General features: G+C 39.1%; 1 protein-coding gene across 2 annotated transcripts in view; it reads right to left on the bottom strand.

The window, feature by feature from the left end:
- Nucleotides 1-23,557, bottom strand: part of LOC115909393 (cohesin subunit SA-2-like) — a 58,088-nt gene that overhangs the window by 20,950 nt on the left and 13,581 nt on the right. Inside the window, exons 8-19 of one of the 2 annotated variants that reach the window (XM_030958693.1) lie at nucleotides 22,855-23,059; nucleotides 21,627-21,778; nucleotides 20,322-20,395; nucleotides 19,765-19,888; nucleotides 15,657-15,755; nucleotides 13,514-13,593; nucleotides 5,551-5,658; nucleotides 3,492-3,594; nucleotides 2,544-2,661; nucleotides 1,547-1,650; nucleotides 1,018-1,110; nucleotides 843-932 (exon numbers count right to left, since the gene is read on the bottom strand). In XM_030958693.1, coding sequence (XP_030814553.1) covers nucleotides 843-932; nucleotides 1,018-1,110; nucleotides 1,547-1,650; nucleotides 2,544-2,661; nucleotides 3,492-3,594; nucleotides 5,551-5,658; nucleotides 13,514-13,593; nucleotides 15,657-15,755; nucleotides 19,765-19,888; nucleotides 20,322-20,395; nucleotides 21,627-21,778; nucleotides 22,855-23,059 — 1,350 coding nt within the window. The remainder of the gene's footprint in view (nucleotides 1-842; nucleotides 933-1,017; nucleotides 1,111-1,546; nucleotides 1,651-2,543; nucleotides 2,662-3,491; nucleotides 3,595-5,550; nucleotides 5,659-13,513; nucleotides 13,594-15,656; nucleotides 15,756-19,764; nucleotides 19,889-20,321; nucleotides 20,396-21,626; nucleotides 21,779-22,854; nucleotides 23,060-23,557) is intronic. The other variant, XM_030958702.1, reaches the window with a different exon arrangement.

Genomic DNA, 23,557 nt, shown 5'->3' with positions numbered 1-23,557 from the left:
GAGGGGTAGGACTTTTTGTTCTGTATTTATGGCTCTCTTTCATCATTATGTCTCTAGATCTTCCTAAAGAATTAAGCAACTGCTTTAAGTTCTACTTTAGCAATACATGACTAGCACTACATAGGGAATAAATGCCTTTCCAAAGGACAGGTCTGTCTTTAAACAGTAGAAGTTGTCTCCGTCAGCAATGGAGAATGTTTTGGATCACGTCAGCAACAGTCTTCATTCTTAGTGGGAAGAGGTAACTTGTGCCATTCTGCTGACTTGCTCTCTTCCAGTTCAAGTTTTGGGCTGAAATTAACCTCAGAGTGTTTGCCTAACACTGCCCTGCTGTAAACACCCCTGCTTAAGAATATGTTAAGCTATTTCGAGGATTTCATCTATCCATTTCTGACCATCCCTTTCCCATCAGCAGATATATTATCTCCATTCTTATCTTTCACTCACTGTCATTCCCCAGCAGCTGGGAGTCAGCCTTCATGGAGAATGAAACCTATTCTGCAGTAAACTCCTGGGAGACACCAACTTAAGATACATGGCATAATCCATGCTCCCTCCAGCCAGGAATGAAAAAACCCAGGGCTTGGTCTACCACACAAAACCACAAATCGTTATCCACCAAGGCCAGACCCAGCGTTATCAGAACTGACAAGAACTAAGGCTTTTTTTTGTAGCTCCAAATCAAAAAGTAAAGCCTGAATAAGACCACTTTCCTTAAGGTATGAGACCATTTCATTGTATTTCAACAATTTTCTACTTGTTCCAAATCCCATTAAATTCCCCACATTATCAACTAAATTTAGGACATTCCACATGAACTGATTGTCCCAAATCCTATTCACCTTCTCTAGATGTCCTGTACTGTAAACATCTAAATCGTAATATTGAGGAATCTGCAGAAGATTTGCCACTTTTTGTGCATCTGTTGAATACTGCAGAGAAAAAACAGGATATGAGTACATTACAGGAATTTTCATGAAATATTTAACATGCATTCATAGAGCAGCTGTTAGTTACCTTTGCCAAGAGCTGAGGAAGCACCATAATAAAGTGCTCAGTAATTTTGGTACAATCTTCCAGTTGGATTTTCTTCTCTTTTACTGACAAAATCTGCAAATAAAGAATTTGGTTTCAATTATAAAATCTCTGGGATTTGAGTGGAACCTTACATATAACCCAAGCTTAACTTATATTGCATTGTCTCAAGCATATCAACCTAAGATAGAGACACTTTTCCATGAAGTAAACCAGATGCTTTTTTTGTTGACCTTAAATTAGATGCAAATTGCTGAACAGCTATAGGTTGTGGATAAAATGCTCATCATTTGTCAATAACATGCTTCAAGTGGCTCTCCTCTAATGCTCATCTCCTTCAACATCCACTTCTAATAAGATCTAGAGGTGAAAAGAAACTGCAACATTTCAGAAAAATAAGCTATTTTATTTCCTAAGATACATCTGCAATGAGGAACAAGCTGTCTGGCAAAGTACACAAGGCAAAGATAATGTGATGACAGGACAATAAATAAGACTAAGATGCACTGACTTTTTTGGCTGCACCTCTGCCCACTGGAGGATGACCTTCAGCTGCTTCTCTGACTGTTGCAAGGATGATTTCAATGAGAGCACTTTCCTGGGCATCACTCAGTGCTGGAAGTAAATCAGTCTCAGCATCACACAACAGAAAAGTGAAGATGCAGCAACAATTGATGTAAAGTCTACTCATTTACCTGAAGAACTGTGGAAGGACACTAAAGAATGGGAGATGCAGTGTTGCTAAATAAACAGCTAAAGAGTGTTTGACTTCATTTGAAGGAAGTTATTCTACATTTAGTGAGTACCATTAATCCCTTAATGGCTTAACTTTTTGGGGCAGCTGGGCTTGCAAAAACACAGGCAGTTTTAATGAGGTTCCCCACTGACTAGTGTCTCAATCAGGACGCATCTTCTTTGAGTACCAAAACGCTCTAACTCACTGGGTCTACAAACTGATTTTAATCACACAACCAACTCCAGGTCTACAACAACTATACACAGAATGGTTTGGGTTGGAAGGGACTTTAAAGATTTATTTAAGTTCACTTCAAAATAATTCTACAAAAAAAAAACCTCTAGTGTTAAATGTTAGTGAACTCAATACATTACTCATTTTCTTTTGAGGAAGGAGTAGAAGCCTGACAATAACTGCATTTCAATCTATTAACACTTTTAGATTCTACAGTTTTGGACAAACAAAGTGAACACAACATAAGCATTACAGTTTAATTACACAAGTATTTACTGGACAGGTTCTAAACTAACATTGCATAAATACAGAATACTGAATAAAACAAGTATGTTGATATAAATATTACATTGTAATATATAAATATTACAATGCACTAGCAGTGCATTGAGTTGCATCTGCTTTGTGGCACTTGGAGACAACAATTTGGGACCAAATGGTACTGCAATATGAAATAATCCTAAACTACCTAAGACAAGGTTCAAAAAATAGCATGGGGAGATTCATTCTGACAAAACTAAATTCTTTGCTTACCCACCTTCTCCAGCTTCTTCAGCATTTTTTAATAGAAGAGTGGTCATGCACTCCCAGTCCTTCAGGAATTTGCCTGCCCAGTCCCACAAGCTGTCCACTAGGTATGCAACATGTTTGTGTAGCTAGGGATTAAAAACACAAGCTTATAGAAGCAAACACATCACTAAAAGAAATACAGCTTCATATGTTCCTCTCCCTCTGTCATATGACAAAGCTCTGTCATTCACATATATATTCAAATGCAGTATTCCAACATATTTATTTCCAGGCCAATCAGCATTTAAACACCATGTCTTCAATCTGATACAAAGCAGGAAAGTGGGGTAAAAAATCAGGAAAAGTAGGCAAAGAAATGTAATTTTCCCTTTTAATACAGATTTAAATTTAAATTAAATAATCTCTGAAACTAGTTTCTGTATTGCTTTATATTGCTGACTGTAACAGCCAAAAATGCAGTCACAGGACTAGAAACAAGTCATCCATCCAATTCTTTGCAAAAGATTCAAAACTGCCGTGCCTGAGACACTTTGGCCAGATAGAGATCTGCACCACTGCAAATGCTAAACTGTGAACTGTTTATCAGCACTTAAGCTGATAAAACTCTCATAAAACTACAGTCTTTGTCAGCATGGAGCCATGGTACAGCAACCTACATCTGCCTCCAGAAAGACATGGACACATACCAAAAAACCTTCACTTGGTGGCATTAGTCTTCCTGGTTGTTTCCAGAAACTGCCTCAGCACTGATTCTCCCCATTAGCATACTTGTAAATTAGGTTTAATACAACAGAACAAAAATGGCTTCATTAAAAACTTAACCTAGAGAGTAAAAACATTTCTAACACCACACATTTCAGAGCTCACCAACAGAAATTGCTTTCAAAAGCAAGAAGATAATTGATTTAACATGCAACACTGGATTTAAAAGGCTTACTGCACAGGCAGTTCTCACCTCACTCTCCAGGAAAAAGTGTATTAATCTTTTCAACTGGTCAGTGCTCGCCCCAAACTTTCCTCCTTTGGGCTGTACTTTATCTCCCCCATGACTAAGCAGCCTGCCAAAAGAAAAGCAAGTCAGTCCAGTTTTGCCACATTCTCCTTACACTCATTTACCAATGTAACACTAATTCTGACAAGATCACAAGGACGGTATTTCTCTCAAGTGTCTACTTATTGACCCCAAATCTCATTAGACTTTTTTATAAGATGAAAGGAAAAGAGATTGCTTTCCATTACGAGAGACATGCTATTTCTGTGGATGCAGAGACTATTTCTGACAATTTCACAGGTACCCTGCCACCCTTCTGGATGATGGATGCAGATTCCATAAACCGACCATACAATGACATAGGCATTTGCTCATGCTTGAAAAGAGGCTTGCTCTAGGCCAAATTTAAAACCTTAACAACACAGCAGAGATATTACCACACAGCCACTATCCACATCACAGTGCATCTTGGAACTGCAGCTTCTTAAGGAAAGCAGAGTATCTTGTAATTATAAGAGGCAATTAATGTCACAAATACAGTGGAAACTCTGCTCTTCCTCTTCTGCCTGAGGTATGAAGCACAGTATGACACTTCCATTTCCCCCTTTATCCAAAATGAGTCTGACTACTACCCACAAAAAGTGCTAATCCCAAAATAAATACAGGGAGGCCATCCCTAGATTAATGTAAGGCCCAAACAGCTTGGATTTAAGAGCTGGACCACACTACTAAATGTCAGCAAAAGCTTGTGCATTCAGGAAGAGTTTCTGCTAGCATAATTTATGCCAGCTAAGTAGCCTAAGTTAAAATATGCAAACATGGAAGAGATTTTGTGCAAACCAAGGGCAAGAAGATTTTGTGCAAACCAAGAAGAAGGGGCAGCAGGGGTGGAAAACATAAGCATTTATACTAAAACTTAGCAGTATAACCAGGGAAAGGAGGGTGTCACTAACATCTCTTATCATACCAAAGCCAACATTCTATACTGGAAAAAGTGCTGGAGAGAAGCACTGGACAAACAAGAACAAGGATGAGATTTACAGGGTCAAGGTGTCCACAAGGCACTGGCAAGCTGGGTAGAAAAAGTGAAGTTATCAGGGCAACCACTTTGGTAGCAAAATGCAGCAGAGTTCTGAGAGGAGAAACATCTAATTTATGAGAGCATATTAGGACCAACACAAACAACTAAGTCTAGCAGATGTAACAGCAGATTCATCAAAACAGAAGTTTCTCTTCATTTGTCTTTCTGTTGGACTTAGCTCCACAAATTCCAGAATGCCAACATTTCAGTTACACAGGAAAAGGCAACTAGGAAGAGATTCTGTATGCGTGAAAACACAATTATTATTTCTGAATGTCCCCCCACAAAATCCTTGCCTAAATATTTTTATTTTCATTTCTTTTTGTAAGTCAAGGTTATTTCTCTCAGTAGTAAAGACAGAATATTCATCTCTTCCCTTTTTAGCATGCCAACTCCATACAACTTCATGCAACCATTGCTATAAGAAGCCCATTTATAAGAGTTACTCCTGGGGAAGATAAACCCTGTATTTCATTAACCTGACAGGAAATTGGGAGGGCTTTTTAATCTGCTGCATGTCTCATTATTCAAAACCTTTACAATGTATAAGGCAACTTCCAAAGGGAGACGAGAAGGCCATTTTTGTGATTAATCACCAAACTATGAAAATCCAGCAGATGCCAGGTGACAGATTAGCTTGTAAGAAGCAAAGCAATAGGAAAGCAGAGAGAAAGAGGGCATGTTCTCAACACAGTATGGCACTTGTGGATCAATTAGTTTCATATTCCCTGTGTTAGTCTTGCAACTTTTCTCACACCTATTGTTTCAGGGCTGTGCAGGAAAACATGCAATTACCCCCAGACAGCATTTCTCTTTTGATTACCAGAAGAAAGGTGGCACACACTTTCATCAGAAAAATTAATGCTTAATATCCCCCTTAAATAAATCCAACTTAATTCCAAAACAAATGAGACTATGCAAGAAGTAGGCAGGCAGAGATACCTTTTATAAAGGAATTCCCCAGCTGCTACTGCAAGCGGCCGGTGAGTGGTATAAACAAACTGGTATAACATTTCACAGTCTTCAGCTGATAACACATCCCCACAGTTCCTAGGCAAAAATAACAACGGAAGTTATAGGCCAGGTTTATCTGCAAAGAATAGCATGAATGCTATGTCCAGCTTTTACTAGGCTTGATTCTCCATAACTGTGCAACTTGTTTACACAGCTATGTGTAAATTTTTGTAGGGCATTTCTAAAAATGCTCTCAAACAAAATTGGCAGCGTTTCTTTACTCACTGTGTAGAGAAACAGAGGTTTGTGTAAGCCATGACAAATCAGGCCCACTGCATGGACACAAATGTTAATTTAAAGTATAATTACAGTTGATTAGTGATCATGGTAAAAACAGTAATACTAGTAAAACAGGAAAATCATGCATTTACTTTATGCTTAGACATTCACCATAGAAGATAATAAACAATTAGAAACCTTCATTCTGTAATACAAATTATTCTTAAGTAATTTATTCCAGTATTTTAAAACCTATATTCTATTACACTAGAGTCCCACAAAAATAAATCAAAACACATTCTTGATGGCACACTTATGGCTGTGACCTCTTTGCACAAACACATTCAAAGTCATGACTTTTTTCATTCAGCTACACATCTTGAGAACACCACATGCCAACAAGTACACCTAGAACACTCTCTGGGAGGTAGAAATGGTATTCGTATCAACTATTTACAAAAAAGAAACTGAAGCATCAAGGTTGAATAACCGAATGAAGAGGTACCACAGCAGTGAAGCCCAAAGCCAGGATTACAGTTTCCAAATACCTGCTTCTTACTGCCACAACAATGTCACTGGACTAGGCTACTTCAGAGAATGAAAGAGCAACATAGGAGATCCTGACACTTACTACACCCAGCAGAGAGGAAAGGGTTTTTATTGATCACTGCATTCAATCCTCGAGCAGTAACATTTTAAAACCATCTACACCTGTGGTCCAACACCCTCTCTATAACTGAGGATTCATGCTATTCTCCAGCTAAGGGTAATGTCTACAAAAAAACAGCAGTCCTTCCTATGCTTGCCCATTTGTCTCCAACCCATTTCATCCTTTAGCATCCTCACAAGTCACAAAGCCCCAAATATATCCTCCAACCTGACCGAAAAAGAAGTGAGCTCACACTAGGTGACATTATCACTGGAGCATCCATTAAAAAGGTCTTTAAATGAAAGTGCTAATGGTATGTCCCCAAAAGTGATGAATCAGTCTCACAGGATAATCTGAAATAAAAGCTGCCTTACATATTTAAGGCAGGTTTTGGTGGACTCTTTAAACATGCAATTACCTTGAGAATATATTTGCCGTATTAGAACATATAGGAAGTGTAAAGGAATACATATCAAGAAATCACCATAAAGAGAAATATTTATGTCACTCATTTAACTATCTACAGAACTGGGAAAGTAGAGTAAAAATGTGTTTATTGATGTTAAGCAGTAAAAAAATGAAACAAGTAATATGGTTTTATGGTGCATTACAGCACATGAATAAGCAGTGGTGTGTCCTGTGAAGCCATGAATGATCAAATTTATTAAACTTCTACAAGTTTAACAAGTGAGAGTAAAACAAAGAATGACAACAAAGAGCACTTACAGGAATAAAAAGACATGATATAATAAATATTAAAAGGCTATGGGGAATTTACAGAAAAAACAGCAGTCTGACAATGTTTCTTTCATTCTTTTAAATGTCAATCTATTATTGAGTTCTTTTAAAGCACTAGTTTCCATGAAGATGTCTTTGTCATTTTTCCTCTATATATTTTTTTTTCAAAACTAGTGGAAGCTGGGAATGTAAGAAATTTCACAAACATATGGTGATCCAAACTGAACCAATACAGAATCATAGAGCACTGAGGATGGTCAGCACCTCTGCAGAGCATCTGCTCCAACCCCCTGCTCATCACAAGAGGATCAGCTACAGCAGGTTGATGTGTCCAATCCATGAAGTCATAGATTCTACAACATCTCTGGCAATGTGTTCCAGTACTGGATCACTCCTCAGTGAAAAACCTTTTTCTTATGCTTAAATGAAATTTCCTGTATGAACATGCCAGTCAAGTGCATACATTTTATTATATTTAATTTTTTTCTTCTTTGTATTTCAGGTTTTCTCTCTTTAGCACATTTATAGAAATAATGAATGCAATACCTGAATGTTTATATTTTAAAAGAGTTCCTTGACTAAACTGTTCAGATAGCTTGAAGACCTAAGCAATATCTATCTCTTTGATAGAAATTAAGGACTCTTCCTTTCCAGTACTAATGAAACTGCTTTTCCATAGTTATTTTCTATCCTTAGAAAAGGAATCCTGGTGGACACCAAGTTGAACATGAGCCACCAAGGTTCTCTTGCTGACAAGAAGGTGAATGCTATCCCAATCTGCATTAAGTGTTACCTGCAGGTTTGGGAAGGTGATCCTTCCCCTCTACACAGCACTGGTGAAGCCACACCTGCAGTGCTGTGTCCAGGGCTGGGCTCCCCAGTACAAGAGACAGACTGGGGAGAGACCAAGAAAGGGTCACAGAGATGATCTGGGGATCAACTTTCATGGGACTGAAGCATCTCTCCTTTGAGGAAAGGTCAAAGGAGCACGGACTGTTCAGCCTGGAGGAAAGAAAGTTCAGGGGGATCTTAGCAATGTGTGTAAGTAGCTGGTGGTGGGAGTAAGAAGACAGAGAAAGGCTTCTGCTCCTGGTACCCAGGATCAGAAGCAACAGGCGCAAACAGAAACACAGGAGGCTCCTTGTGAACATTGGGAAACATGTTTTTACTGTGAGGGTGGCAGAGAACTGGCACAGGATGCCAAGGGAGGCTGTGGAGTCTCCATTGCTGGAGGTACTCAAAAGCCATACAGACACAGCCCTGGGCAATGCGCTCTACATGACTCTTCTCAAGTAGGGGGTTGGACCAGATAACCCTTCTAACTTCAGCCACTCTGTGATTTCCAAAATCCCAACCTCCCCATTTTTAACTTTGTTTTCTAAGAGGTTGGGAATCTATCCATTACATTAATCTAGTGCAGTATTATTTCCTCCCTCCTTGAGACATAAGTAGGTGAGATGCTGCTCCAGCTGCAAAGGAAGCACCCCCAAACAGCAGAGAAGCAAAGGAAGGGAGAAGAATCCATTTCCTTTGCAACACAACCTGACAGACACTCCTGACACCACCTGAGCACCTGATCTTCTGCTTTTCCCTTTCTTGAGTGGGAGGGAATACCTGTGTGCAGTACTACTACTATTACTGTTCAACCACTACTATCTGACCATGATGACGTTTAGGCTTGTAACTCCCCCTGAAATGAGTGCTCAGGCATTTTACCTGCCTCTGCAAGCAGCAGCACTTGACTACACCTGCAATCACTAACACTACCACACTTAATGTGTGCCTTTCTTTTTTACATCCATCAGGCAATCATCAACCACACAAAGAATACTTCAAATACAGCAGTAATACTGCTGCAAATTTACAGCCTCAGCATGCCAAGCAACAGATAAAGGTTAAGCCAGAAGTGCCTGCCAGTGTTTAGGTACCTAAAAATAAACAGGCATGGCCTTCCACATACCAATCTCATTACATACCATTTTCTCTGCACTTCAGTACGAACATGTCCCAGTCTTCATGTCCCAGAGGAAACTGGGACATTCTAGAGGGAGATCATAGACCCATTTTGTTCTGCATATGGTACCAGATGAAAGATTTCATATCTTCCTTTTTGTTTCCTTTGGTTGCATGCAAGAGGTATGACTGCTGGTCTAGCTTGACTTGGTCTGTGCTGTCTGCTCATACCAAGGATAACCATCAAAATCACAAGAGTAAAATAAAACCATACCTGATGCACTTTACAGAGTTTTATTCTAGTCTTTGTTTTTAGTGGCTGTGCAAGGTAAGATCTGGTACACATTATGGTGATGACAATCCAAGGTATAGCATCTCAATCAAAAAATAATCTGGTCACTTTGCATTTAAAATTAAGTCAAGTTAAACATCCAAATCTGCAGATGCATTGTAAAAGTAGTATATGTGCATGGAGCACTATCAACCAAAAAACAATGTATGTTAAAAGTATGCTAATGTCTGCAGTAAAAAATTTAAGTACAAAAATCATGTACTACTAAACTGTTCTGCAATTTCACTCTCACTCCTCTGCTCTCATTGCAGGTTATTTCAAGACACACTTTGGTGATCAGCAAAATGACAATATGGTTGCCACTAAAATGTAACAATAGTCCTTTCCCACCCACAGTACAATGGGATTAGCATGTTGCAACACACTGTGATTATGCTGTGGCAGACCGATGTGTTTTCTGTTTAAAACTCAGTTTAATTTCTAATTACGTTTAACTAAAGTAAATCAAAGTCATTTTCCCCTGGGCTACTTACATATTCAAGCTAATTGTAGATTTGTGCCCCTACCAACACCACCTGTAACCTTTCCCTGTGCATCTACTGTGGTTACCTTATTACTTTTGCTGCTCTTTTCCAAAATCCCTCTATGCTTTTAGGTAGTTAAGCATACAAAAATTAACAGAATTGTCTAGCAGTAGGCATACTGAACTAATTTGCCTCCTAAAAGGCAATGCTTTTTTTACCTTGGTCTCTCATTGTCACTGATGCTTTCTCCCTCTTTATTTCCTCCCTAGTTCTATTCCCTGTCAGATCCTTTGCAACATTAATGCTAACAATTATGCATAATTCAGTACCATTAATAATTTCTATTATGCTAAACCTCATAGGCTCATTTCCGTTCAGGATCACATCATGCTGTGTTAAAAACAGAAATCTACTAGCCCAAAGACTGGCATTCAATTGAGACAACAAGCAACAAACAAGAAGGAAAAAAAATCTCAGCTCACAGAAACACACAAGAAGAAAATACAAATATGGATTTGAAAAAAACTAAGTATATCCATAGCAAGAGTTCTGAATCAGCACTGGGATTTTTTTTAATAATGCAGCACATATAAGTGAATTGAAAAGATCAGTGTTTTCACTGCCTCTCTAGCTATCAAGAGAGAGAATGTAAAGGCACAGCAGCTTTATGGGGCAGTAGTACACAGAGTAGTCAGTGTATATTCCACAGAACTGGAATGCAGTGATGGTTGAGAGATGCTCAAACCTGTTACTACCATACATGGAGCACAGCTCTCCTGCCACTGTAAAACATCATAAAAATGGTGAATTAGCAACAAGGTCTTGCTGCTATGCTGACCCAAAAGACAACTACGGAAGTCAGTCAAAGAAAGTTACTGACATAATGTGTTTTTCCCAAGAAAAATTACCCAACTGAGTAATTGGAAGAAAAAAAGCTATTACTGGATGACTGACATCATGAATAACAAAATATTTATTCCAAGATTAGAGACATGTTCTGAAGGTCTGTACCTCATCAATGAAGACTATTTTTTTAATTAATGATTCCTGATCAAATAGAGAGAATTCAGATAGACATTCTTTCCAGTGGCTTTAAAAATAGCTTTCAGAAACTTGATCTGAAAGGTCTCTCACATCTCACTAAAAATGCAAGTTGGGCCACTTGAATTCAGTTGCCGAATTTGCAGATGACAAAAATTAGTCATTCAAAGAGAAGCCAAGACAGCATTACAAAAGTGGCAAAAATTGTATTCCACCACTGCATACTAGTAGCCATGCCATTTATACAAGCTGTCATTTATTACTTTATCATTCCCTTTGAGGCAAGGGAGTTGCTGTCCCCCAACTCGATTTCATGCTTTACTGCATGTATCAAGCAGCACTACTGCTCAATATCCAGACACACTTTTTGTGTGTGTCTGGACACACACAAAAGCTTTGAGCTATGAGACACACCTATTTGAGACACATTAGCCCTGCAGGTCTTTGTTTCTGCACTGCCAGCAGCAAGTCCTTTCTGCCACTATTGTAGGTACTAAGGCATCAGTTTTTCCCCTGCTAGAAAAGGATCTTGATGCAGGCTCTTATTAAGAAGCCTGTGCATGTGACTGGCTGTACTGTCTGCATTCTCCTCACACAGAGTTACAGACTGGTCAGCACTACTCTTATCAAAGAGAAGAGCCGTTGTTGAATTTGCTTATTGAGTCTCCAATGCACACTTTCACCGCTCCAATAATTATGCCAAATCAGCAGGGCTCAGAGCAATTGGGGGGGTACAGTGGAAGAAGGCAGGATAGATATGCAACAGAGGAGCAAAAAGAAAGAAAAGAATGTATTTGCTAGGTCTCTACATAGCTTAATTTGAAACAATTTCATAATGTATTAATTTTACTTATGAAAATTGCATCTTATGATGGAAAAATATCATTCAGAAAACTTTAGATGGCATTTATTCACACTGGAAACCATATTTAAGCAAAATTCAGAAAAATTGCTTCAGGGAAAAAGAAACATTGATCAAACTTTTATAGCTGCAGCTTGCATTAATGAGAACATGATCCCTTATAATAAAGCCAGAGATGATAAACAGCTGCAGTGCCAATATAGCTCTTGTTAATTCAGATACGGAACAAGTGCAGCCCTAACTGGTGTATGGAATCTTTGTACTTCAACAATGGTGAGCTGCTCCTCCTAGCACAGGGACATGTTATCCATGGACACTGCATTGTGCTTTGTTCCAACAGCTAGGCACCATAGGGAACCAAGGGATGTAGAAATGGACATTGTGAACACAGGAACAATATAACCCTGGCTACTACTAGTGAGGTCCAAACAATGGCACTACCTCCAGAAGAGGGTGCAGTGCTCACAGCATCATATGCTGTTCTGCTGTGCCTATTGAAGGAGGCTTGGAAAAATGCCATTCAAACCAGTGGAATGTGAAGTGAGACAGGACACACTAAAGCAGCACCTCAATATACCAAACTTGAAATTTAATGTAAATATCTACATATTAGTTGGACCACTAAGGTCTACATGGTCCCCTAGTAGCAATGACTAATACTTCTGGCTTAAATAGAGAAGCAAATCCCACAAGGCTATTGGATAATGTCTCGTGCTGTACATGGAAATAAGTATCTACATCACCAAAATTCAACTTACACTCTCAGACAAAGGAGACACTGAGTCCTAACATCTCAACTGTATTATCAATGGAATGCAGTGAAGTTTTTATTCCCATTTTGCTTTGAAAAAGAGGGACAGAAAATTTATTCTACACATATTTTGCAAATAAAAACATTTCTAAAATAAACATGCTGCTCAAGGATGCATCAGAAAAAGATTTAAATACTTTTGTAATACTAAGTCTAATTCTTCCCCACATTTTCAGCTTGCCATTATCCTACCAAATCTAAAGCTGGCAGGTAAATTTCCCAAGAAAACAACTCTTATGTTAGTCTTCCACCTCAGCAAAATCACACACTTGATCATTTCCTGTCAGTCTGCTATGGGCTCAAAGGCTACCAGATTCTCTGCCCTGGAGCCAAGAATCTTGAAGTCCAGATTCTAACAAAAGCCTCAAAGTTCAAAGTTGCCTGCATCAGGTGCAGAGACAGGGAAGAGGGCAGAGTTCTCCAAGCTTCTGGTCAAGACCTGGCAATCCTGGGACAGAAGATGGGGCAGGGACCCCATCTTCAGTGGGAACTTCCCCCAAGACAGTCAAATGCTCTTTTTGAGAAAAGTGAAAATTAAAAAAGGTGGAATTTCCTTTCAGAGGCAAACAAAGATATGAAAACCTAGTTTTTCAGACTGAATCTCAGTACAAGGGTTTTCTTAACACTGGCACTTCCCACAGAAAGAAAATGTCATGTCTTGAGCAGCTTTAACTGTAATTCTTATCCTGCCAGAAGCAACTGTTTCCCAACAAGTAAGTGATTACAGGAAGATTCATCAGGTTTGTACCTGGATCGTGTTGCCATTAAAACAATACAGTAAATTAAAAAAGAAATTATTTACTGTGACATAAGCATCAAGAGTTTCATGGCTTGAACTGCTACTTCATGGTCCTTGTCCAGAGGCATGGACACAATTCGATCCTAATGGATGTAAAATGACAATAAAAAGATGTAACATGGTTTGTTCTCAATAAACATGTATTTTTGCTACAGCTAGATCATCTACACTAGTACAGCAGAGATTTATTTTTATTTCAGCAGCTATTTCCTAAGAGACATAAGGCAACTTGATTACTACCAAGTAGTTCCCCAGCCCCTGAAAATTAACAGCATGTTAATTTTTTAACTGAATTAATCATGCAGTAATATGATATTTTTTATACATGTAATGTATGCGTTCACAAGAAATTAACTACGCACTACAAATTAAAAGTGACTGACAACTTGTTTCTAAGATGTTACTACTGGCACTTCAGTATGTTAAATGAAGGTAAGCCTCAAATTACAAGCATTATCTAATCAGTTTCTCCCACTAACAGTAAAGTGCCTGCACCTACACATTACAGAAGTCAGTGCCTTGCTGAAAAGACAGTTAAAGTCATAAAGATACCTCATGGCATAGCAGCGATATTGCTGACCTCCAGAATTCACAATATTGTAACTTAGTACACAGGCAAACAACTCAAAAAACTGAAAAACTTCCCATCCCATGAAACCAGAACTTGCACACCTCAGAGTGGCCTACATCTTTAAGATACTATTACACCTTTAGACTTGCTTGATTTGGAACTATTTTAGTTTCCCCATTTAACACATGGTTTTCTAAATCTCTACATTCATTTTCCTTTGCACCTTCCCTTTTCTCACAATCCAGTTGGAAGGTATGTAAATCCACAAATCCTGAGTCTGAACACTCAAGGGTAACAGAGGGAGCATGTGTAACTCTCATTTGTAGGAAATGGATTGATGGTTATATGATTCCACTCCTCATCACTGAGAAAGCATGCTTTAAACTTTGAAACTGGTATTTTGTGTGTAGCTTTTGGATTTATTTTGTTTAGAGGGGATGGAGTTGTTTTTGGGTGGGGGTTTTTTGACTGGGGGATGGAGCTAGCAATAATCCATTTAGACTGCATCCTCCACACAGGGAGAGCACAGCACAAACAGCCCGGAGCTATTTCATCACTCTTTATTGAATACCAATCCTGCATTTGGTTACAGAGCTTACAGCAGTCAGAAAGATAAGGGACTACCACATAATCATTTAAAACAGGGGTCAATCTTAGATAGCTGAGTTTAATTCTGAATAATTTATTACTAAAATACCAATATTAAAGCCATTTCATGTTCTTTGAGGATATGTGATAAGTATTTTTCACTATTAGCAACTGCTTTGACAAATAGGTAAGCCCTGCACCTTTTACAAAAACACCACAGGTTTGCTACCACATGCAGGCATTGATTTGTCCTGACATTGAATCATGTCCTGATTCACATGGACTGAGATATCAATCACATCATCTTGAGCTTTCTTACTCAAATACTGAGAAGGTGCAACCCTGCTAGGGTAAGAGCAGCTGACAAAATCCTTAGCAAGGCCAGGGTTAAAAAAATGTAAAGGGCTAACTTCTTAAATGAGTGGGGATACTGGAATATGACAAAAGCAGAGCACAGGGTCAGTGAAGCCACAAAATAAGCACTCAAAACTACAGTGTATCACCTGATTTGTTCAGAAAGGAGATAAGGGATCCTTCTTCAAGATTCATACTGACATGGTAGATCAAGAGAGAGCCATTCCCACATCAGTGTGATACATGGACAGCCAGTCCACTATCTACAAGGTTAACCCATTATCAGGGACAGCAAAAAGAGGCTCTTTAGCATAGGAAATTCTTTGTCATCTGCCACAGATCCTCTTTTTTTAAAAAAAACCTGGGCCAATCTGGATAAATGGTGGAGATAACTGACCACAGTGCATGCTAACACCATTTTGTGTGAACTAAAGTGAAATGGAAGAGTTTACAGAAACAGAGGGAAACATCCCTGCAAAACTCCTTCATCTGTTCAATCAACAAGGCTGCTTCTGCAGGAGTCTAAGCTCCTCTCAGTCAAGAGAGTGGGGAGATCAGCTCTGATCAAAACATCAGGCCCTGTGTATACACCCAACCTAAACTTAAAAAACCAGCAAAGAGTAATTTATTTACCTTGAACCTGTTAGTAAAGAGATCCATCCTGGAAACAAGTTCTTTTCTGCTATAAATTCCCTGCAGCCCCAGAAGACACTTCAACCGCACTTCAGCTTGCTGTAAGACAAAGAGAAATTGGCTAACAGTAAAATACATGTATTTTGTTAATCACTATCAGCATTTACAGCATGTAAATAAAAGCTCTTTGTGGGTGCCTACAGCAGACTATCCAAATGCTGCCTCATCTTCTTTATCAGTGACATCAGTACCAGTTTGTTTGTGTATACACACGCTCATCTCTCTCTCACACACACAGAGGAAGCCTGCAGTGAGCCAAACTCAAAGGTAACATCAAAGTTTGTGTATGGCTCCCTAAGAGTCAAACTCTCACAGATCACAGTTAGTAAAAGCAATAGAATACAAAAGATACAGGGATTGTGCTATTCATCTGTTAAAGACACAAAGACAGGAGTATGGATGGCCTACTTAGTACAACCAGCACTCTCCCATACATCAGACTTTGCTTCTTGTCAACTGGGACAATTGTTAAACACAGACAAGGAGCCCAAGAAATTACGGATTTCTCTAGATTCCCAGAGGAAGAGGTACAACTTAGAAATGCACTGTGGATTCTTATAGAGTTAAGCACCATGCCTTCTCCTACTGCTGTTTTACACTAGAACATGGTATTATAAGTATTGAAGGAAAAGGGTTGCTTTGAATTCAGCCTAATTAGTTGATTTAGGCAAAATATATTTATCCATACAAGGTGTTATTTCATACTGTTAGTACTGCTGCCTCAAAAAGAAGTCTTTTCCTTAGCCAGCTTTTCAATTAGCTCACACATATTGTTACATCATTCAAAGGACAAAGCTTTAAATGGAACTAGGAAAGTGATTTTGATGATCCAACATAGAAAAATCATGTGTTCTGTAAATTTATAATGCTAAGCATATCAGCAGGGGCACTAAGATGAACTGCAGGCTTTGAATCAATCTCTTGATATTTCTTCCTTAATTCCTCTTGCTAACAATAGTAGTAAGAATAAACATGGAAATCCAAGAAAGGAGACCACCTACACACAGGCTATCTATTGCTACAAGTTCCTGTTCACCTGCTTAGATGGAAAGCCAAGGATGATACCCAGTGGCAGGCTTTGACTAACAGCTCTGTTTAAGACAGCTTTTTGCTAGAAATATAAAATGAAAGGTCAACAGGTAACAATATACACTGTTCTGTAATCTGCCCATGACACACCAGCAGTACTTATTCTGTATTATATTTTAAAGTATCTGAGGAAGAGACTGTTGCCCACACCTGCTGCTTCCTACTGCCACAGAACTCATTCACAGACAGTCCAAGGTGGCACCCATCACTGCACACTGGCACAAACTCAGCTCAGCCAAGGCACTGCAAAACTGACTTGGTTCTTTGGTTCTCTTGGTACTTCCAGCTGCCCTTGGTTCTCTGTCACAACACTCTGTTTGTGAATAGGGACTGAATTTGTGTGTGGAGAAAGGGACAACAGTGTGCACTGGTTTGCTGAATGGTCATACAGCCCCTGGCACACGCCTGGTAATGCCATTTGTCAGTCAGGCAGAGTCAAGTGTAGGTCTGCAGACAAAGAGTAACAGATTAAAGTGTTAAAAGGTACCACCTCCCTTCTGAGGTTTCTACCCAAAATGTACAATTAAAGTGCACATTAAAGTGTACCACCTCCATTCTGAGGTTTCTACCCAAAAGCTCTCAGTCACAACTCCACACATGTATGTTCCTTTAAGTGCTGAGAAAATTAACTCTAGTAAACAGAAACATATAACTACTTCTATGACTACTTCTGTTATTTTTTCCTAAGTTTTCAGCTGCATTTTCCTTGCTTCTCTTTCTCAACCACCTCCCCTTTTTTAAATTCAACATTCCCCATAGTTTTGGAAGGATGTGAAGTAATGTTGAATGATCAAGAATATCTCATTACCTTCAGGTTCTTTCAACAGCAGCATCAGCAAACACAAACACCCAGGCACTTACTGCCCTCATCAGAACTACCATTCTAATCTCAACAAAAAACCTGCCTGTTTGGTCCTGCAAAGCTGTGACAGAGTGGAGAATAATGTAAGCACATTTTCAGGATACTCTGAACACATACACTGTGCCTCAGCTGTATCATCACACATTTTGATCCTGACCTGATGACAGAAAACATCAGTAAAGTGGTGGGCAGCTCTAGTGACCTCAGAGAGCTCTGCACAGGCTCCAGTACTGCTTGATGTACTCCAGTACATTCAGTTATGAGATTTCAGCTCCACCACTATCACAGAGATGGGGCCAGTCAATAAACCTTACAAATACAGGCTGGGACCTGGATTCTTTGATAGGACTCCTGGGTCAACACTTCCCAGATTACGAACTGGGAAGGTCTACTTCTGAGTTACTCCTGGATAGCAAAGACAACCCAACTGTCATTCAAGGCAAAACAATTTTTAAAACTGCTCTCCCTCCCCAGCCCTGCCAAAAAATCCATGACAGTATATAAAAAGCACTGCTGCCCCTGTTGGTGCTCTCGTTTTGAAATCAGGCAATTTGACAGTGGCTGCAAATCACAAAGCATAGCCAGGACTGCAGTCACCAGTAGTGGCACACTACCAGGTCTCAGCCAAATGCAGAATATGGAAGACACTCCACTTTATCTCACTCTGCTTGCATCTGCATTGCCTTGAGATTAAAAAAGCCTTAGAAAAAAACAGCTATTTCCAGTTTCCAGTAAATGGCACTGGGTGAGCTGTGTGCATTAATTAGAGACATCAGCTGTTAATCTTCACTGCAGAGCGCTGCAAATGAAGACACATCATCTTCAAGAAAAAAAAAAATTTCTTTTGAGAATTCTCCAGATGAAAAGATATTGTGACCAGATAAAATGTATGCAGGAACAAACGAGAGTTCTTGATAGACTTGTCGCCCTAAAACCCCAAACGCCACCTTCAGACGGAGGGCGCAAGCCGGGAAGCGGGAGCCTCGCGCGCCCCCTGCTGGCCCCGTGGCAGAGTGCAACCTGATCCGCACAGCACAAACATGGCCCGCAGCCGACACAAACAAATAAATCCCGGGGGTTTCAGCATCCACACAGGAGCTACAGGCGCCTTCAAAGGCGGCCTGCAGAAGTACAGCGTGTCGATTTCGCTAATTAGCCGCTCCCGATAAACATTCCTATCCCCCTGAAGTCTCTCATGCTTTTTCGAAGCAAGAGAAAAAGTGTACTTTCACAGAAGCACAGAACAGTCAGGTTGGAAGGGACCACAATGGTGCACCTGATCCATCTGGTTGGCCCATCTGGTCCAACCTCCCTGCTCAAGCAGGGTCATCCCAGCACAGGATTGTGTCCAGATAGTTCTGAACATCTCCACTGAGATGCCTACGACCTCTCTGGGCAATCATCTCTAGGGAACAGTCATCCACCCAGTGAAGTTCTTCCTCATGTTCCAGTGCAACTTCCTGGGTATCAGTTTCTGCCCACTGCCTCATGTTCTACTGCTTGGGGTTTGGACTTACTGACTTTTGGTTTTTTTGCTTGTTTGTTTTGCTGCTATTTGGAGGAGTTTTTAAAGCACCTCTACTTTTATAAGGAAAAGCCGAAAACCCTTTGGGTAGCAGGACTCCCTGTAAACATTTTCTGTATCTGTCTAACACTATAGGAGAAATGCAACATTGAAGACTATTCTACTACAATAGAATAGCAGTAGACAATATTTATTTGTTCATTCTTTATAATAATCTAAACAAAATGTTAAATGTCCATCAAGCCTAAAAGCAGAATTTCAGTCAACACCTAACCCTCTCAAAAGAGATAAGCCATTTTACAGTTCAGAAATAACTCCCAATTCAGTGACATATAAATATAACTGCACATACAGGGATTCACACAGAACTGGAAACAACGTTCAGTGTTATTTAGTGTTAAAATGGCTTTTAAAATATAACCTGAAATGGGGAAGAAAGTAAATTCTTATTGTACCACCACAGTCTTAAACATCTACTTTCAAGAATTTAAATGATAGAATTCTTTCAAAAAAATTTAAAATGAAAAAACTAATGTACTGCCCTAGGCAAAAAAAAAATAATTAAACTTTACCTTATCGTAGAGCATCCATCCAACATATTTTAAGTAGCTATCATTCAAAAAAGCATCTGGGTATGCTTTAATCCAGCTGCCAATTTCTTCCATGCAGGTTGCTCTGATCTCAGGGATAACATCACTATGAAATTATAAAATTGTAATGTTAATACATTAAAAATTAATTTTAAAACCAATTATATTATTTGCAATATTTTTATGTTCTGGAATTTCAAAAGCATGTATAATTCAAAATATTCCAAGTATCTTCATATTAATATTATAAGTTATTTTTCAATCAGTACTTAGACCACTTTTACCTACAAACTATTTTGCAATTCTGGATATCTTCTCATTCACAAATGCACTGCTATACAGCCAGCAGGAAGAACTGAAAGAACACACTAGAGAGGTCCTTTCGGAGGCCCAGATTCTTAAAAATAATTTAACTGCTACACTTTCCTTGACACCATCAGTGCCTCCAGGATGTTTAACTTGATTCTCCTATCTGTACAATCTGAGCAGAAGTTTCTGGGGAATGCAGATACACGTCACAGCTTTATTTTTACTCTTACCGGTAACGGGTGAGAAACGTCCCCTTGAAAATAGCATTCATCATGTTCTGTATCTCTAGAAGCTTGTGCTCATACTGAAATACAAAGAGAACTGAATGTTAATATTGGTCCCACAGTCCACTACACATGAAAAATTTTCATCAGAGCCCTTGGAATACTACTGTGATGCAAACTGCTGGTGTTTATACATAGTATCAACATAAAATGAGGGGTCTGTATCTGCACTAGCAACTGGCCTTTATGTGGCTACATCCTGAGGAAAGATTTATTGGACACTAACTGCTACCCCTGGGAAACAAGCTACTTGTTTGATACAGTGAGTCTTGATCTATCGGAAATCACACAGAAAGATACAGCACAACTATTAAGTGATCCTCACATACAGATACAAATTCTCTCTTCATGTACTTGAACAGAGATGGAAAAAAGGCAGACAAATAAATTTTCAAAATACACAATGAGCCTATTAAAAAACTGGATCCTGAAAATGTAGGTAGGAATTTCTGAAAATCCAAGTCAACTAATAAAAATATTCTCTCACCAACAGCATCAGGAAGGTTGACAAGTTTGGGTTTTCCCTCCAACACACCCATTTCCTCTGTCCTTGCCATAAGATCAAACTTACAATGATACTAAAATATCCTGTCTCACCCAAACACTCCTCCCCACAAAAAGGGTATTGTCTCAGAACAGAGGTAAGTGATTCTAAGGTCAGGAGACAAGGAACTATACCTGATGTTCATTCACCAAGTCACCCTCTCCCTCAAGTCAAAGTTATTTTTTACAGTTATAGCTCTGCCCCTGAGTGCTGAAAAGGAGCTGTCTTTGAGCAGGGAAGAAACAACAGAAACTGAAAATCAAAAATGATACTGGACATCCCTGAAGTTCAATCCGTTTTTATCATTAATTACTTACACAGAGATTACACTTAACCTGTGTCCCTTTTGATTCATCACTAAAATCTGGGCTTGTAACTTGTATAAATATATACAAAACTGCACTCCCACAACACCAGAGCTACTGAGACAATTAAATTTGTGTATAAATCTGTATTTGTGTGAAGATGAAGGGCTAATGATGCCAATTTAGAAAAGCAACCAGTAGGACAGACATCGCAGGTTACCAGTACATAGGGCAGTTGTTACCTCAGTCATGTTTGTACCACTTAACCCAGCCAGTCACACCTGCTCTGCACCATGCATTAGATAAACATATAAACCTCAGAGAACTGCAGGGACCCAAGAGCAAGCAGCCAGTAATCCTTTTACACTTTCACAAATCTCGCATATAAGACACTTCCCTAACCTCTTTCCTTTTTCTCTCTAGCTGATCAAGTCTGTAACTGGTCCTCTTGCCACTTAGCCTCTTCTTCTCCACCTCATACAATCTTTGAGCATTGTGCTTGTTGACATCAAGGTTCAGATGGACACTCACAACTGCTGTCAGAAGTTTCATTGCTAAAAAAGAAACAAACCCAGCACAATTAGCTTAGCTCAGAGATATGCAGCATAAATATATTCACCACTTTACCACAAAAAGGATATGGTTAGCCAAATCCAGCTTATATAGAAAATATGAACACTACTAGATTATAGTAATTTGCCTTAAAATACAATGTTTATTCTAAAGGCAGACAATGATCAAAAAGGGAAAATTAACTTCTATTTCTGGTGATTTAAAACTTTTGGTCAGGGTTCTGGTCAGAGAAGTAATTTACTGGGCAACTCTCTTGTAAGTTTATGTAACTTTGACTTTTCTGCAAAAGAATCTAGAATTGTGGAACAGCAGATTGTTGGTAATCAAAAAGAAAAAAAATTGTAAAAACAGTGAGGCTGGCTCAGAAATTGCTGGGAATCCTAATATACAACTGGAATGGACAAAAATTCACATTCCTTTAAGGATTCCTGGATGGTTTGAACAGATTTCAAGTCAGTTTTTTGAGCCCCCAAAGTAAACAGCATACTTTAGAATAAATTATACTTTAAGTGCTCTTTGCATGCCAAAGAGAGTATTTACTGGCTTTATGGGAAAAAAAGTAGTAGCTTTAGTACCATCACACTGCATGAAACAAAAATGTGTAATAAGCAACGTTCTTTTCTTGCACAGAGACCACAAGAATAGCAGTTCTCCAAAGGAAGTTTCTTAAGGTGAAGCATCTACTGCAACCTCATCACATTAGTTAGTGGAGGGAGAAAAACAACAAAATAGAAAACTGTGAAAAATCAGTAACTGAAAAATATAATACTCAGAACAGCAAAATTCTGAAGTCAGTCATGTCAGGCATTAAAGATTTCTTTATAAAGAAAAAATTATGTTAGATCTATCATATCTAAAGCATTCAAATTCAATTCAGATACACGTGGGAACAAACAGTTTATATTACAGACATTCATATAACATACACTAGGAGGAAGGTACTCTAAGAGCATAAGAGAACTGCTCCAGTAAACAGTTTTTCAATTTAGAGCAGTTTTGTTAGTACACAAGTCAATAAAACTCAGCACCTCTAGAGCAACTCTGCAAGTGATTTTACCTGCCAAAGTGCTTGTGTGCCTGAATGCTCTGACCATGGAATCTGCTAACCCTGTAAGCAGTGAGATGATGGTGTCCATCAAGTAGTTATCATACAGGATGCTGCACTGGCACTGCTGGACAAGCACTGCAATGAATTCACAGAAATTGGCCTTGAACTTCTTCCAATAGGGCCCTGTTCTGATCAGCGGGTAGTCTTCATTGTCCTGCACAAGAGAGACAAGTTGAGAGAAAACACACTAATTAGTTCTGCTTGTACTTTCCCATCTCTCCCACTGAACATCAGAGTCCTGCTGACAGTTTCACTTCAGCCCCTGTAACTTTCTTCATGGTTAGTATTCCAAAGTAGGGACAAGCAACTAGGATACAAGCAAGCAGAGAGACAAAATAGCTTTATTTGAGCTACACTGTCATAACAGCTCAGTTTTGAAAGCAATGTAAGCGAGGTGGCTGTGAATAGACAGGAGGGAGAAAGTGTGTGAAGGCAGAGCAGAGTAAGTAACTTTCACTGGCATAAACCATGAGCACTCCTGGCTTATTCTACTTTCTCACAGGTAGCAGTGCTTCCTCACTTTCCTATCCCTTCTCTTCCTGCAAAAGTAAGGTAAAATCCAGGCAGAAAATGAAGTAAGTGAAAAGTGGAGGCAAACAACTATGGTGTGAACAGGACAGGACTGTTCTCCTCAGCAGCACTGCCAGCTTGA

This window comes from Camarhynchus parvulus, chromosome 1 (assembly GCF_901933205.1).
Source record: "Camarhynchus parvulus chromosome 1, STF_HiC, whole genome shotgun sequence".
Classification (NCBI taxonomy): Eukaryota; Metazoa; Chordata; class Aves; order Passeriformes; family Thraupidae; genus Camarhynchus; species Camarhynchus parvulus.
Note: the sequence above shows the minus strand (reverse complement) of the source record. Positions and strands in the feature narration are given on the sequence as shown.